The sequence below is a fragment of the Myotis daubentonii genome, chromosome 3 (assembly GCF_963259705.1).
Source record: "Myotis daubentonii chromosome 3, mMyoDau2.1, whole genome shotgun sequence".
Lineage (NCBI taxonomy): Eukaryota > Metazoa > Chordata > Mammalia > Chiroptera > Vespertilionidae > Myotis > Myotis daubentonii.
The window spans coordinates 106,237,006-106,252,788 of NC_081842.1; the positions used below are offsets into that span (position 1 = coordinate 106,237,006).

The window sequence follows — 15,783 nt, forward strand, 5'->3', positions numbered from 1 at the left end:
AATTTATAAACTAAAAGCATTAAATATTCAGAAAAAAAGATCTAAAGGCCTGTAATAGCAGATAACACCCTAATGTTTAACTCTAAAGAGAAAAGTGGGATTGATATGTACAAGTAAACGAAGGGGTGAGGGAAGGCTTTCCTTTTTCTTCTGTATACATATATTTTACAATGAGAAATAGTCATACAGTACTGGGAATTTATAAACATAATTTAAAATCATGCGTGCAGCACATATACTAAAAGTAATTTTTTTTTTAACTTTAAAAAATTAAAACCCAGAGGTGCCTGTCAACCTAATTGAGAATAATAGTTTTATTGTACTTAACAAACTAAAAACATTCTATGGTTCATATAAACACAATTTCATATATTCTGACTTACATAACATAAAAACTTCATATTACCTTGGAATGGGTAATATGGGTAATATTTTCTAACTATGACCCCAGAGGAGAAAGAAAAAAATAGCAATTTTTAACTAAAATAAAAATTCTAAACCTTAAATAAAGTTCAAAGATGAGCAAAAAACTGGGGAAAATAATCTGAAGCATAATGGCAAACAATATATTGATACTTCCAATATATAAAGAATTCTTACAAATCAATAAGAATCAATATCTTAATTTAAAAATAGGCAAAGAACATTAACAGGTATCTCTTTCTCTCTCTTTCACACATACACACACACACATACACACATGGCAAAAAACATTAAGATGATCAATCTCAGTTTTTTTATCAATCAATAATATCTGGTAATATCGAGTATTAAATATGGTATAAGGACAGCCTCAGACACTAAATTTAGAAGGGCATCCTGGAATACCAACAAAAGTTTAAACATGTGTTCCATAAACAAAGCAATTCTACATGATCTTATACAAATAAACACACAAGGATAAAGACATTCATGCACTATGAAAAATTAAATAAATATTATAAAATCCATAGTGTTTTATGATATTGCAAAACCATGCAGCCAATGCAAATAAAAATGTACCACTTCTGTTAGCATGAAAAGATTTTCTAGATATATGATTGAAAAAGGCAGGCAACCAAGTAGTATGTTCCTATTAGTGTTAAATACAGATTCATTATCTATACAAGCATTTACATAAATATATACACACACATATCTACACACACGCACCATGGCATATATTCTAGAAAACAGGTCTAAAATATTGTATACCAAAATTTTAACAGTGGCTAGTCCAGAATAATACAATCATAGGTGATTTCCACTTTCTTCTTCATACCTTTTGAATAGTCTAAACCCTGTACAAATGAATATGTACAGGTTTTCTGATGAGGAATAGTAATAAATATTTTCATTCTTAAAATAAAGTCACCTTATTAAATACTTTGTGCTGTAATCCTATATTACTATTTTCTTACCTTTAAACCTTCAGCTGGAAGTCTATAACCAAATCTTGCTGGAAGGTCATCAAATGTCTGAGACACATTTTCAAAATTATACTAAATGTAAAATTAGAAACAATCCAGTTACAACCAACTTAAACATCACATCAAAAACAAAAAGTTTATTAAATTATTTGAGTTTTCATTTCCACAATTCTGATTTATTATCACAATTTATTATAAGAAAAATAGTTTTATAAATGCGCATCCACTAAAATAGCAAAGAATACATACAATTTACTACATATACAGCTGCTTAAACTGGATTCTGATTTCATATAATAATTAAACAACAGCAATAATTCTATAACATTAAACTGCCCACTATTTTCTGAGTTTTTCCCACAGACAATACCCTAGCAAGATATTTTCTAGAAAGATTATTTCCCAGCAGGATTCCACTTTATTTTCTCTATATTATAGGGTCTGACTTATTGGAAGAGATTTACAGGATTTCTGGCCCTTGCTATGAAAAATGCATTTTCCCCAAAGCAAGGAAGAGTATCAAATCCTACTTTTAAAGCATTGTTATTTTTTATATAATCTGAACATTTTTATCTAGGGCTAAACAATGAAAGGATTAAACTGAATGAAATACATATATACAGAAAACCTATTTTAACAACTTTCCCCTTCCTTATAGATACAGATTCCTATGCTAAAATATTTATCAGTCCTCTACCAAAACAGAACAAAACAAAACAAGTAAATAGTAAATAAGTAACTTTAGAAAAACAGACAAAACCTGTATGGTGCATTAGAAGTTCAGATAGTTGCCATAAACTGTAGGCAAAAAAAATCGAACATGCCAAAACCGGTTTGGCTCAGTGGATAGAACATCGGCCTGCGGACTGAAAGGTCCCAGGTTCGATTCCGGTCAAGGGCATGTACCTGGGTTGCGGGCACATCCCCAGTAGGAGATGTGCTGGAGGCAGCTGATCGATGTTTCTCTCTCATCGATGTTTCTAACTCTCTATCTCTCTCCCTTCCTCTCTGTAAAAAATCAATAAAATATATTTTAAAAAAATCGAACATATTTGTTTGAATATATATAAAAAGAATGGAACAAAGCAAGACTTTTATGTATAGATAAAAAAGGATAGAAGGATCAAGCAAAACTTAAATATTCATAAACATGGATTAGGTCACACATCCAGGTTGATGGCTATATCATCCCTAAATCAAACACCTACTGGTGATCCCCATTCTAGCTTCATGTGTCATATGCCAGAGACATGCAGATAAATAGCTCTTCAGGTTAACAGCAAGTTACAGCTGTGTTCACATGCAAATACCTCACATCTCTCCCATAGAGCAAGCAAAGGTTGGATCCAGACACCTTCCATCTGTCAAGTCCCCTTGCTAACCTCAGCTCAGACCCTGGTAACCACCCTGTCACCAAGGAAAGCTAATGCAGCAGAGAGAGACTGGACAAACTGATGACAGTAACACAGGACTCAGGCAGTATGGTTCTTACATTCCACTTGTACCCTATCCCAAGTGTCTCAGCATATCCATCTATTCCCTGTACTTCTCACCATATGTTTGTAATTAATTCAATAAACTGTGTGATTCAAGCAACTGAATTTAGTCTCTGAACCTATCCATTGTGTCACCTCTGGAATAGTCAGCCTGGCATTATACTTGGAGGTCAGCGCTGCTTCTGAGTAATTTCCTACTGTAACACTAATTCATCTTTGCAGAGTGCACTAGGATTACAAAGTGCTTTAGAGTCACAAAGTGCTATTATATCCATCACCACATGTATCATTTAATCTCTAAGTAAAAGACCTTTCTTTAATTGATTTAATTGAATTATGATCAGCTCTGTGTTGAATTTGAGAAACTCATTTAACTCTTCCAAAGCCAAAGACACTACTGTAAAATAAAGAAACTGATCTATATCAACATAGATAGACCAAAGAAAAATACAAATGCGTGCAAACAGTACTTTTTTATACTGAAGTACTTTTTTTATCATTTCCTATTATTGAAGAGTTTTACTTTTTTATTAGAAGTTCAGAAATAAAATATCTGCCTTGACCTACATAGTACTTGTAATACTAGGACTTGGAATCAGTTGTGTTATTGAGTGAAACCCATTTTGAAATTACTTTGTCTTTTCTTAATAGCAAAATAAGGATTGCCTCACACTGCCTCTTATAGTCCCACTAGAGGCCCAGTGCACAAAATTTGTGCACGGGTAGGGTCCCTAGTGGCTGCCGGCTGCCAGCAGGGGCCTTCCTTCATTCCGCGCCATCCCCTGTGGTCAGCGCACGTCATAGCGAGCGATCAAACTCCCGGTCAGTCGAACTCCCGAGGGGGCACTTTGCATAATTTATATATATATATATATATATATATTTTTTAGAGGCTCGGTGCACGAAATTCGTGCACTGAAGGGGGGTCCCCCAGCCTGGCCTGTGCCCTCTCACAGTGCGGGAGCCCCACAATCAATCACCCCAAAGAGGTAGGCCTCGCCCACCCATCCGGGGCTCCTCGATAGATTGCCCCAAAGAGGTAGGCCAGAGTTGCGGGACCCGCCTCCGCACTGGGCACACAGCTTCAAGCCTCTGCCCACCCATGTGCACATGCAGCCCCGCCCACCCACATGTGCCCACTGCACACACAGCCTCCTGGAGATTGCTCATTACAGCATGAGGGCATCACCGCATGAGGGTGTCACAACCACATAGGCTTTTATTAATAGGATAGATAAATTGTTTAAAAAAAAAAAACAGTTCTTATCATGAATACGAGAAATGGAAACATCTTTAGCACAAAGTGCTTAACATTTTTACTACTGAGGGGAGACTGCTGCTCCTGAAATTAAAGCATGTTCACTATTAAAATGTTTGAATTAGAAAATAAAGTCACTCCTCTCAGGAATCCCATCTGCAGTGATTACCACGTATAACAGTTTTAATACACATATTTTGAAAAGGTCTTTTCCTAAACCAATTCTCCTCTTTGACAGCAGCCTTAATAGAAAGTTTCATTTAATTTAGAAAGTAACAATTATTGAGCATTTATGACATCAGTGTTAGGTCGGAGAGAGCCCAGAATCGGATACATGCAGACATGTGATGAGATAATGGACTCCCCCTGGCATGTCTAGCAGATCAGCATGCCAGACACAGATACTGGCTTCTCCCTGAATCAACACTGACCCCCACACAGATACTGACTCCTTCCTGAACACCTTGCTGATCCCCTGAAGCTGAAACTTCCCCAACTGAATACCTCAGCTCATGTCCCCACCCCTCACCCAACCACAGTATAAAAAAAGCACCCCCCTCCCTGTTGGCGTGAATCCACGTGCCCTGTCCTTGGGGGTACATGGGTCTCCCGGGGACGCAGAATAAACTTTCCTTCCTTCCTTTCTTTTGATTCACTCGACTCTTTATTTCTTATGCCGCCTCCTGAGCCACCTAACCTAACAATCATAAACACTTAACAGGTATTCACTTATTTAATTCTTACAACAACCCTATAAAGTCAGTCACTATTATCTTCATCCTCATTTTAGAGAGAGACCACAGATGTTGAAAATAACTGGCTCTAGTAAATTAGAGGAACCAGGATTCTAATTTATGCAGTCTGGCCCCAGAACCCTGGCTCTTAACCCATTGCCCTACATTGTCTCTCATACAGTCTCCTTTTCATAAAAAGTAAAGTGAGACTTAAGAGACGTTAAATTTAGCTCAGATTCTAACTCAACTGCTAGAGCTACCATGCTGTGTAATCCAATCCATTCACACCACTGGGTGCTACTCTCCTATTCTGCCCATTGGCCCGCACAAGCACCTACCAAGCAACGAATTCTGTCCCTGACAAATCTCTTCAACAGAATCAAAAAGCAGATTGGGAGTAAACCAAAACTGGGTTGTTTGACTCGCTCTAAAACAATATAAGATGGATACTACTTCTCAATAAAATCATGGCCCTACTCAAAGCTAACAAGTCACTTGTAGCTTATGAGCCTCAGAACATTCAACCTTGATCTGGTTATCTCTAAAGTGTCATGCCCCTGCCAATTCTAAGGTTCCATGTTTCTATATATAAACCTACATAATAATTTCACATTTCCTTTGGATCAAAGGAAAGAGAAACGAGATAAGAGATGAAAAGAAAATGAATTGCTAACAGAAACAACAACAATCTGAAGTACCAAGGAATGAATACTACTAAAAGAAAACATAAAAGAACTAAATATCCAGTGAAAAGCTATTTATCAGTTCAAAGATTTACTGAATTCCTACTGTGTAACTTGCTCTAGGCATGAGACATAAGGTTTAGTAAGACAGTCCTGACTTCCAGGTACTCATGATCTAGGGAGCTTACTGACTAGCTAGCAACACACTATAGTGGCATCTCCAATAGTCTCTTCTATTTTTGGCATTTGAATTCTCCCATTTAACTGTTAATATCCTGACAACAGTACAGCTGTCAGGATATTAACAGTTAAATGGGAGAATTCAAATGCCAAAAATAAAATCATCTGGCATACAAATAGCAAGACTAAAACTGACTTTATCATTTCAAAGGCTGAATACTCATACTTATCCCAAAATGGAATTAGAATCAATCTTTACCAACTTATTGAAATCTGTGTTGCTGCAAACTCAGATTTCAAGGATATTCTCATTCAATTAAAAGGAAGAACTAATATTTTCTACCTCTTGACTCACTTCTTTTGAATAACTGTGTTACCACATCCAGTTCCTCAGTCTTTACAACCCACTCCCCTCCAACTATCTCTGTACTCATGTCAGCCTTCCATCTTTTAGTGTCAGCACAAAGGCCAGATTTAAGCAACTCCCATTCTCCTCCTCCTCCTCCTCCTCCTCCTCCTCCTCCTTCTCCTCCTCCTCCTCCTGCCATGAGCAACTCCCATGCTCACAGTTCCTTCACCAGATAGCATCATACATTTCTCACTTACTTGCCTAAAGCACAGGGAACACTGATGGCAAGAACTGATTGTTCTTCTGTACTTAATATTTTGTTCTATCTCTATTAAAAAATTCACCTTGGGCAGTCTCATACATTGCTCAAGGGAGTGAGTGAAGGATGAAGAGAATGATAATTAGAAATGCAGATAAAACAGATAAAACATTTACTGTGTGTCAGATACTGTTCTAAGCAGTTTGCCTTACTTAATCATCACTATAACACCTCAGCATATAAATGAAGGAACTGAGGCACTTACAGTGGCTAAGTAATTTGATCAAGATCACACAGTGGGGTACATCTACACAACGGAATACTACACTGCTGTAAAAAAGAAAGAACTCTTACCATTCACAACAGCATGGATGGACCTGGAGAGCATTATGCTAAGCAAAATTAACCAAGCCAGAGAAAGATAAATATCACATGATCTCACTCATCTGTGGAATATGTTGAACAACATAAACTGATGGGAAAAAAATAGATATAGATATAGAGACAGAGAAGCATCAAACAGACTGTCAAACTTCAGTGGGAAGGAAAGGGAGGGTGGGTGGTAAGAGATCAACCAAAGGACTTATATGCATGCATATAAGCATAACCAATGGACAAAGACACTAGGGGGGTGAGGGCATGTGCCTGGGGGTGGGGTTGGCTGGGGAGAGGTCAATTGGCAACCGGTTGGCGACTGCTGCTTTAAACAATTAAAAAAAAAAAAATCACACAGCGGTTCAGTTCCCAGAGCAGTCCACAGTCATTTAACCCATCATAGCTGAACCATAGAGTAACAATCCACTTCAGGTAAAAAGGAAAGAAAGACAACAAGGAGTGGCAGACATTAGAAAGAATAGAGAGAAGAGGAAGATGGGAGGAGGAAATGAAAGAAATCAAAGGAAAAAGGTAGACAACAAGAACTTCACCATTCATACATCCTCTACCTCATTTCAAGTTATCCCAAAAATATTCCAAGCATTTTGGGGACTAATTTGGAGGATAGATTTGAATAATAATGAACTCTTAATTCTGCTTCCATTCCAACTTAAAAAAAAATCCACTTTTCTAGAAAATAATCTAATCAGCCAGTTCTCTCCTAAAGAGGGAAACAGAGGGTAAGAAATCTCATAGGAATTAGAATTGCTATGCCTTCAAAAGATAAGGTATAGAAACCAGCTTCGTTTTCTCCCAGGCTCTACACTGATCCTAGACCATAAGTGCTACAGTATGCAGACACATGGCTGAGGACGACATCAAGCTTTGATCAGCAACAATTCCAACCCTTCTATTTCTCACCTAATGTCACTAAGCAAAAAGTGAAAACAGTAAACCTTAGCACAGTACCTAGAGTATAGATGTGCATGGGTACACACATGCACACACACAGTTAATTCTTCTCTTTCAAGCTTCACAGAAATTAGAAATAGAAAACAGATACACTTCCCAGTTTAGAGGATAGTAAGACGCCTAGAAAGGACACCAAAGGTTTTGAGGAGCAATGTTCTCTAAAAATCTTTTCTAGCCATCATTACAGATAATACCATTGTGCTTTTTTTCTGGCTCATTAACATTAATTTTAGCTTAATATTTTCTTTGTTAATCCTCACCAGAGGATTTTTTTTCCCCATTGATTTTCAGAGAGAGTGGAAGGGAGGGGAAGAGACAGAAACAACATCAGTGGGTTGCCTCCCACGCATGCATGGGGATCCAGCCTGCAACCTACATATGTGCCCTTGACCAGAATTAAACCCAAGACCCTTCAACCCACAGGCTGACCATCTAACCACTGAGCCAAACCAGGTAGGGCAGTTTAATATTTTCTATAGACATCTTGTACAATTTTAAAAAATAACATTATTAAAGTCATTACATATATACTAATTATCAAGAAAAACAGTAAGATTCTAGAAATACACAGCATTTAGCTATACATGCATATGAGCACTCTTGGGAGCATGCACACTTGCAAGAATAACAACATCTATCAGGTATTTACTGTACATTAGATCTTACGTTAGATATTCAGCAGTAAAAAGATGAGTAAGGTCCCCCCCTTTCAAGTAACAACTATGTGTATGTGCCCATATATTTTTAGGTAAACACCTTATAAAATTCTACCATTTAGGACTTTTAAAGCTTTTCTTTAAGGGATGTTTTTAGACATGAATAAATTTTACAATACTTACTGCTAAAATGTCTGCTTCTACAGGCAGTAGGTTTAAAAATGCAAACAACTGCACAGTCAAGATGGTATAGATTTGTGTGGCCGACAGCATGAGCATCCCTATGGAGAGCAGCATCTCGCTGTCAAATCACCTGGAAGATAAGCAGGTAAATAACAATGAACTCTGGTGCTTTGTCCCTGAAAATAAGTGACTTGCTATATTCATTCCTGATATCCAAAAATATCTCTTTTAATTATGATGATGAAAACATTAAAATTAAACATATTTCAAAAGCATGGATTTACACAGATTTGAATATTTAGGTAAACACCCAAGGTTAGTCAAAACTTACAAAACTCATGGTGATTAAGTTCTGTGTTTTAACCACAAAAAAAAATCTTCCCATAGTTGTTGCTTTACAGTACAACTCATCTACTAATTCAATTTGGGGAAAACTAGGTTTCAATCCAAATAATGATTTAAAAACTCACAAGCACCTTTGCTTTAAATTTTTTACAATTTTAAGAAATTTTTATAATTATTTAAATATAATTGATAAATTCACATTTAATTTACTTTTTATTTATTCTTGCACATTGTGCCTATAGATAATGTAAAAAAAAAACACATAAGTAATACTTTTGCCCCTTCTCTCCTAATATATACATTTTTCTGTTTCTACATCCTAATAGCTCTACATCCTAAGAGCAATAGTGCAGATACCTCTCCCAACCTCATGCAATTCTCTACATGAGTCCCTACCTATCTCACAGCAAAAAGATATCATGAAAGGACTAAATGTTAACCAAGCTGAGTTCAAAATTCTCATCAGTAAGCCTCAACCAACTATATAGCATACTTAAAGGTGAGCATAAAGTTTGCCTTTATAAAGAATTACTTCATTAAATACCACCAACTCATGTAATAACAACTGTGATGATGACTACTGTTGGTAAGGAGACTACCACAGACTCAAACTGGTTCTATAACAAGCACTGAAAGAGAAATATCTCTGAATAATTTGTGAACTACCACCTTACAAACCCATTAATATCAGAGATGAAATAATGATGAAAACCTATTAAATGTATAGATTTGTTCCACAGAGACAGAAAGCAGATTAGTGGTTGCCTGTGGCTGGGGTTAAGAATTAAGGGAGGGGATGGACAGATACGAACAGGGTTTCTTTGCAGGGTGATAAAAGTGTCCTAAAATCAGATTGAGGTGATCGATGCTCAACTGAATAAATATACTAAGTCACTGCACTGTTCATTTTAAATGGGTAGATGTTATAGTGTATGAATTATATCTCAATAAAGCTGCTTTTAAAATGTATAGATTTGTTTTAATCCTCACCCGAGGATATTTTTCCATTGGTTACTAGGGAGAATGGAAGAGAGAAGGAAAAACAGAGAGAAATATTGATGTGAGAGAAACACATGGATTGGTTGCCTCCTGGTTGTTGGCAGGAGCCCCAACCAGGGCATGGGCGGGGGAGGAGCCTGCAACCGAGGTACAGGCCCTTTACCTGAATCGAATCCCGGACCCTTCAGTCCGCAGGCCGACGCTCTATCCACTGAGCCAAAATGGTTAGGGTAAAATGTATAGATTTATTGATATTGGTTTCTTAGGTAAAGTACATTTTATAATATACCCATGTGCAGAAAAAAAGCTAACATAACAGGCCTGAGGCTGCTATCCTTAGAAAGGTCTCCTTGTAATGCTGGCCCTTCACTGGCACCTGGGAACTTAGATTTCAGAAGGGCTCCTATCATACCCTGATAAGAACAGCTCCTTGTGTCTAAACTCTGCCTAAACTTTCTTTCCAGGGATCTGAAATTTTGGTACATGCTAGGCTACATGAACAGCATCCAGTGTAAACCATAGGAACTGTATCTATGAGCTTTCCCAGCAGACATTTCCAAATCCTATCTAATAAAAGAGTAATATGCAAATTGACCATCACTTCAGAATAAAGATGGCGGTACCCACAGTCAATAAGGAGGGAATATGCAAATTGATGCGACAAAGATGGCGGCAGCCAGAATGGGCAGGGGGCTTGGCTTCCTCCGTCACCTCAGTGACGGAGGAAGCCAAGCCAGCTGGAGCGGAGCAGGCCAGAGCACAGCACAGCAGGCAGGGGGCTTGGCTTCCTCCATCGCCCCAGCAACCAAGGAAGCCAAGCCAACCGCAGCACGCATGGGCAGGGTGCTTGGCTTCCTTAGTCGCAGGGACAGCCACTGTGGCAGGCCAGATTGACGTCCTCCTGGCAGCGCCATGGGGGTTTGTGGATCTGTGCAGCCATAGGCCTCTGGTGCGCGCATCCTCTCCTGCCCCTTGGCACGCAAACGTACCCCAGCGCACTGTCACCCACGCACGCCCGCAACAGTCCCGGATCATGGCACACGCAAGTTCCCCCCAGCCCCTCTGCTGCACTTCCATCAACTCCAGCATGCCTACGTCCCCCACAGGACGTGCATACATCCCCTCCGGCACGCTCAGGTCCTTTGGAGAGTATCTGGGTGTTCTCCAAAATCTTTTCTAGCCATGATTACAAATAAGACCATTGTGCTTTTTTTCTGACTCATTAACATTAATTTTAGCTTAATATTTTCTTTGTTAATCCTCACTAGAGGATTTTTTTTCCCATTGATTTTCAGAGAGAGTGGAAAGAGACAGAAAAAGAGGAAGAGACAAAGGGTGCTGGGGGGTGGGTGCCTGTGAGATGACAGTAAGAGGGCGGAGTGGTGATGCCCTGTTCCCGCGGAGGACAGTGCAACGACAAGATCACCTCCATGGGACTAATGCAGGTGCTGAGGCAGGAGCAGGTGTGGACAGACACACATGGTGGGCGCGGGCAGCCCTCACTGAGGTGCCTTTGGTCAGCGTTCAAGATCAGGAACCCAGAGGAGGCGAGGAGTTCCATCCTCTCAGTGAAACGGTTGGATAGCTGGGGCAACTGCAGAGGAGGAATGTGCACTTTGGGTGCCGGCACCCATGAGCAAAGGAGCATAGGGTCAAGTCCAGAGGAAACCAGATGTGAGCTTTGAGTCCTCCTCCAGTGGAGTCACACAGAATATGCTTAATTCCTCATCAGTGATTTATGACAACACTAGAGGTCCGGTGCACAAAATTCGTGCATGGGAGGGGAGGGGGGCCCCCTCAATCCGGCCTGCACCCTCTCCAATCCGGAACCCCTCGAGGAATGTCCTACTGCTGGTTTGTGCCCACACTTTTAACAGATGACAGCTCCATTGTTGTTTCTGACTGAGCCTCACTCGCCTGGGACCTAGCGCACTTCTGCCGGGCAGCGGGTGACAGGATGTGCTTTCCCGAGTTAATGAGAGAAAACATTAATTCTCCCGCTGCCCGCAAAGGTGGAAAGTGCAATGGGGAGACATGTGAGGAGTGAGTGAGGTTCCCTGTCTGGGGGTTCCAAATACGCCGTTGGTTCCTGCTGACTAGAGATATACAGGGTGTCTCCCAAAATGTATACACATTTTGAATACCTACTAATTCCAATGGGTTTAAGCATGGAAAGAAAGAAACAACAATGGACCTGTGCACTGGGGGGGGGGGGGGGGGCGGTGTACCTCAGCCCAGCCTGTACCTTCTCCAATCTGGGACCCCTCGGGGGATGTCCGACTGCCGGTTTAGGCCCGATCCCTGTGGTCAGGCCTAAACCGGCAGTTGGACATCCCTCTCACAATCCAGGACTGCTGGCTCCCAACTGCTCGCCTGCCTGCCTGCCTGATTTCCCCTAACTGCTTCTGCCTGACAGCCTGATCACTCCCTACCCACTCCCCTGCCAGCCTGATCCATGCCTAACTGCTCTCCTGCTGGCCCGATCGCCCCTAACTGCCCTCGCCTGCTGGCCTGGTCCCTCCCAACTGCCTTCCCCTGCTGGCCAGATCACCCACAACTGCCCTCCCCTGCGGACCATCTTGTGGCAGCCATCTTGTGATCACATGGGGGTGGCCATCTTGTGCGAGGGTGTGATGGTCAATTTGCATATTACCTCTTTATTATATAGGATTTACCATACAAAATTATCAACTAAAAATTAGCCTGCTATATTTGTGCAAACATTTAATTAAATCACCCCTAATGCTTTGGCAGGACTAGACCAAATGATTTTGCAGGCCTTATATGGCCTGCAGGCTGGACGTTTCCACCTCTGGTTTAGAGGAAAAATAACTCTAAAAATAGGAATAATAACCACAACAGCTGTTACAGATCACTTGTACTTAGAGTAACAAGCATTGTTCTAAGCATGTTATTGAATTAAAGTCATCTAATCCTAACAACTCCCTATAAGGTAGGTATCATTTCATAGATGGAGAAAATGTGCTGTTAAATATGCGCAAGGTCAAACAATAAATAACGGCAGAACCAGGATTCAAACCAAGGCTGTGTGCCTCCAAAGGCCACACTCTTGGGTAGAAGTTAGGAGTTGCCCAAGGCATAGAGATTTAAAAAGCACTAACAATCACTGATTTTAATGTAAAAATGAAAATTAAAATGAGAAGAGACTAGAGAAAACTCTGAAGAATATCAAAATTTAAAAGTAGGGGAAGAAAGCAGAAAAAAGGAGAGAAAAATACTGATTTCACCAAAGTAAAGAAAGAACTTTTGAGATAAATGTGAGGAAAAGAAAGGCAGCCAATGAAGTAAATGTTGGAAAAGAGGCAAAGGTACAAAAATTTTCCATTTCAGGATCTGTCCAATCAAAACAATTCCATTCCTCTGTAGTCTATATGTACCCTTGCTCTGACTAACTCTTTATTTTTAAGAATGCACTGTGCTATTGCCAGCTCTGTATCTTTATTCATGTATCATCTAGAAATTAAATACACTTTTCTCTACCTTCAAAGGAAAATTTAGGAAAAAACTAAGAATCCTATGAAGTTGTATGCAAATTTTTGTATGTATAAGTATATGCGGTTTCTGTTAAAGAGATCCATCATTATTAACACATTCTCAACAAAAGCACAAAAGGTTTTTTTTGTTGTTAAATCTTTCCTTCTCAAAGAAGTCTTCTGGAGACAAAGGTTAACAAGCTTAAATCCTTTCTTTTTTTTAATCATCATTGCAAGATATGTTTATTGACTTTTAGAGAGAGGAGGGAGTGGGGAGAGAACATCAATCGGTTGCCTCCCATACACACCCCAACAGGGGATCAAACCTGAAATCTAGGTATGTGCCCTGACTGGGAATTGAACCCTCAACTTTTTGTTGTACAGGATGTCACTCCAACCCACTGATACTATCTCATTCCCATATAAAAGGTGTTGGCAGCCTTGTCAAAAATCATTTGAACATATATGTAAGGATATATTTCTGGATCCTCTATTACATTCCACTGGTCTATATGTCTGTTTTTATGCCAGTAACATATTGTTTTGATTACTATAGGTTTTTGCTCTTTGTCAATATTGTTTTGTCAGTATTGTTTCCCTTGAGATTCCAAATGAATTTTAGGATGAATTTTTCTATTTTAGCAAAAAAATGTCTTTGGGATTTTAATAGGGATTACATTGATTCTCTAGATTGCTTTGGACAATACTGATGTCTTAACAATATTAAGCCTATCAATCCAAGAACATAGGATGTCTATCCATTTATTTGTACCTTCATTAATGTCTTTCAGCAACATAATGTAGTTTTCTGTGTACAAATCTTCTGCCACCCTAGATAAATTCATTCCTAAGTATTTTTTTCTTTTTTATGCTATTGTAATGTTGTAGGCATCTGGACAGACATGAGCAGAGCACAGACAATGGGCCAAGTACAAAAGGTCAACCAAGGTGGAAAGCCCCAAGTGCCTAAGCAGCAGACAATCAATCAATTGTAGGGTGGAACCTCTCCCTCAGGGTGACTTTTCCTCCCCTAGCATAACACTGGTCATGCAGTTTGGACCCCTGTCCTTTCCTCCCTAGAGATAACATCTATGCCTCAGTTGTATTTCAGCTCTGTTGGGGTGTTTCTCTGCATCTAGAAGGGTTCGGGAATCTGGAGAAGGGGCTGTGAGTACATTAATAAAGAGACTAGATATGAAATATAAATTTGGAAGGCATTGTGGGGAGCCAGAGGAGACCTAGCTTCAGTAAGCAAGTTCTTCAAATCTCTGGACCCCTAGCTTTTTATTAACACAAATTGCCCTAAAGCAAAGCAGATATACATATCTAAGGTAAGGTTTTGGTATACAGTAGGCATTGTCAGGTTGAGGGAACTGCCTTCAGCTGTTCCAGTAGCAGGCAATAATATATGCAAGTCTTTAGGTTGGGGGAAATGCTTTCAGCTATTCCAGCAGGCAATAATATGTATCTTCACCACTGCTAAAGCCTCAAGGTCCACCAATCTTTTGATGAACTTTTTGCATTTATGACCTACTGGAATTAGCCCCCAGCACAGCTCCAGGCCTAGATAAGCACAAAACCAGCCTCAGGACCAATTGCATTTAATAATGACCCCCTACCCTACTGCCTGCCAATCAATCAGTGGAGAACACAACCCTGAAAGGACAAAGCTGCTGAATATTCTATTAAGATTTTCTCTTAGGACCTCCCCTAAAATTTCCACCCTTAAAACCCTGAGGCTGAAGGACCCAGTGCACTCTCTACCCCCACTCGCAGCACACCCCTGCCTTTGCCTTTCCCTCCCTCTTCCTCTTCCCCTCCCGCCAAGCATAACACCATTAGCTTCCTCACTCCCAAGCTCCAAGGGCCCTTCCTTTACCTCTATAACTTGTTTCCTAAACCCACTTCTTCTAGGAATGATTTCTTCTTCAGCTGTGATTTTATAAATAAACTAGTGGCCCGGTGCATGAAAATCATGCACAGGGAGGGGGGTCCCTCAGCCTGCCTGCACCCTCTCCAATCTGGGACCCCTTAGGAGATGTCCAACTGCCAGTTTTAAACCGGCAGTCAGACATCCCTCTGACAACTGGGACAGCTAGCTCCTAACTGCTCACCTGCCTGCCTGCCTGATTGCCCCTAACCACTCTGCCTGCCAGCTTGATCACCCCCAACTGCCTCCCCCTGCTGGCCTGATCGCCCCCAACTGCCCCCCATGCCAGCCTGCTCACCCCAACTTCCCCCCCCCTTCCAGCCTGATCACAGTCAGCTGCCTCCCTGCTGGCCTGCTTGCCCCCAACTGCCCCCCTGCTGGCCTGCTCGCCCCCAACTGCCCCCCACTACTGGTCTGCTCGCCCCAAACTGCCCCCCTGCCAGCATGCTCTCCCCCAACTG

The 15,783-nt window shown here is 40.4% G+C and overlaps 1 protein-coding gene across 4 annotated transcripts in view; it reads right to left on the reverse strand.

The window, feature by feature from the left end:
- Positions 1 to 15,783, reverse strand: part of RNF13 (ring finger protein 13) — a 183,884-nt gene that overhangs the window by 136,141 nt on the left and 31,960 nt on the right. For 2 of the 4 annotated variants that reach the window (XM_059688167.1, XM_059688164.1), the window contains exons 2-3: positions 8,555 to 8,684; positions 1,401 to 1,481 (exon numbers count right to left, since the gene is read on the reverse strand). In XM_059688167.1, the coding sequence (XP_059544150.1) occupies positions 1,401 to 1,481; positions 8,555 to 8,668 (195 nt within the window). In that variant the 5' untranslated portion in view covers positions 8,669 to 8,684. The remainder of the gene's footprint in view (positions 1 to 1,400; positions 1,482 to 8,554; positions 8,685 to 15,783) is intronic. The other 2 variants (XM_059688166.1, XM_059688169.1) reach the window with 2 other exon arrangements.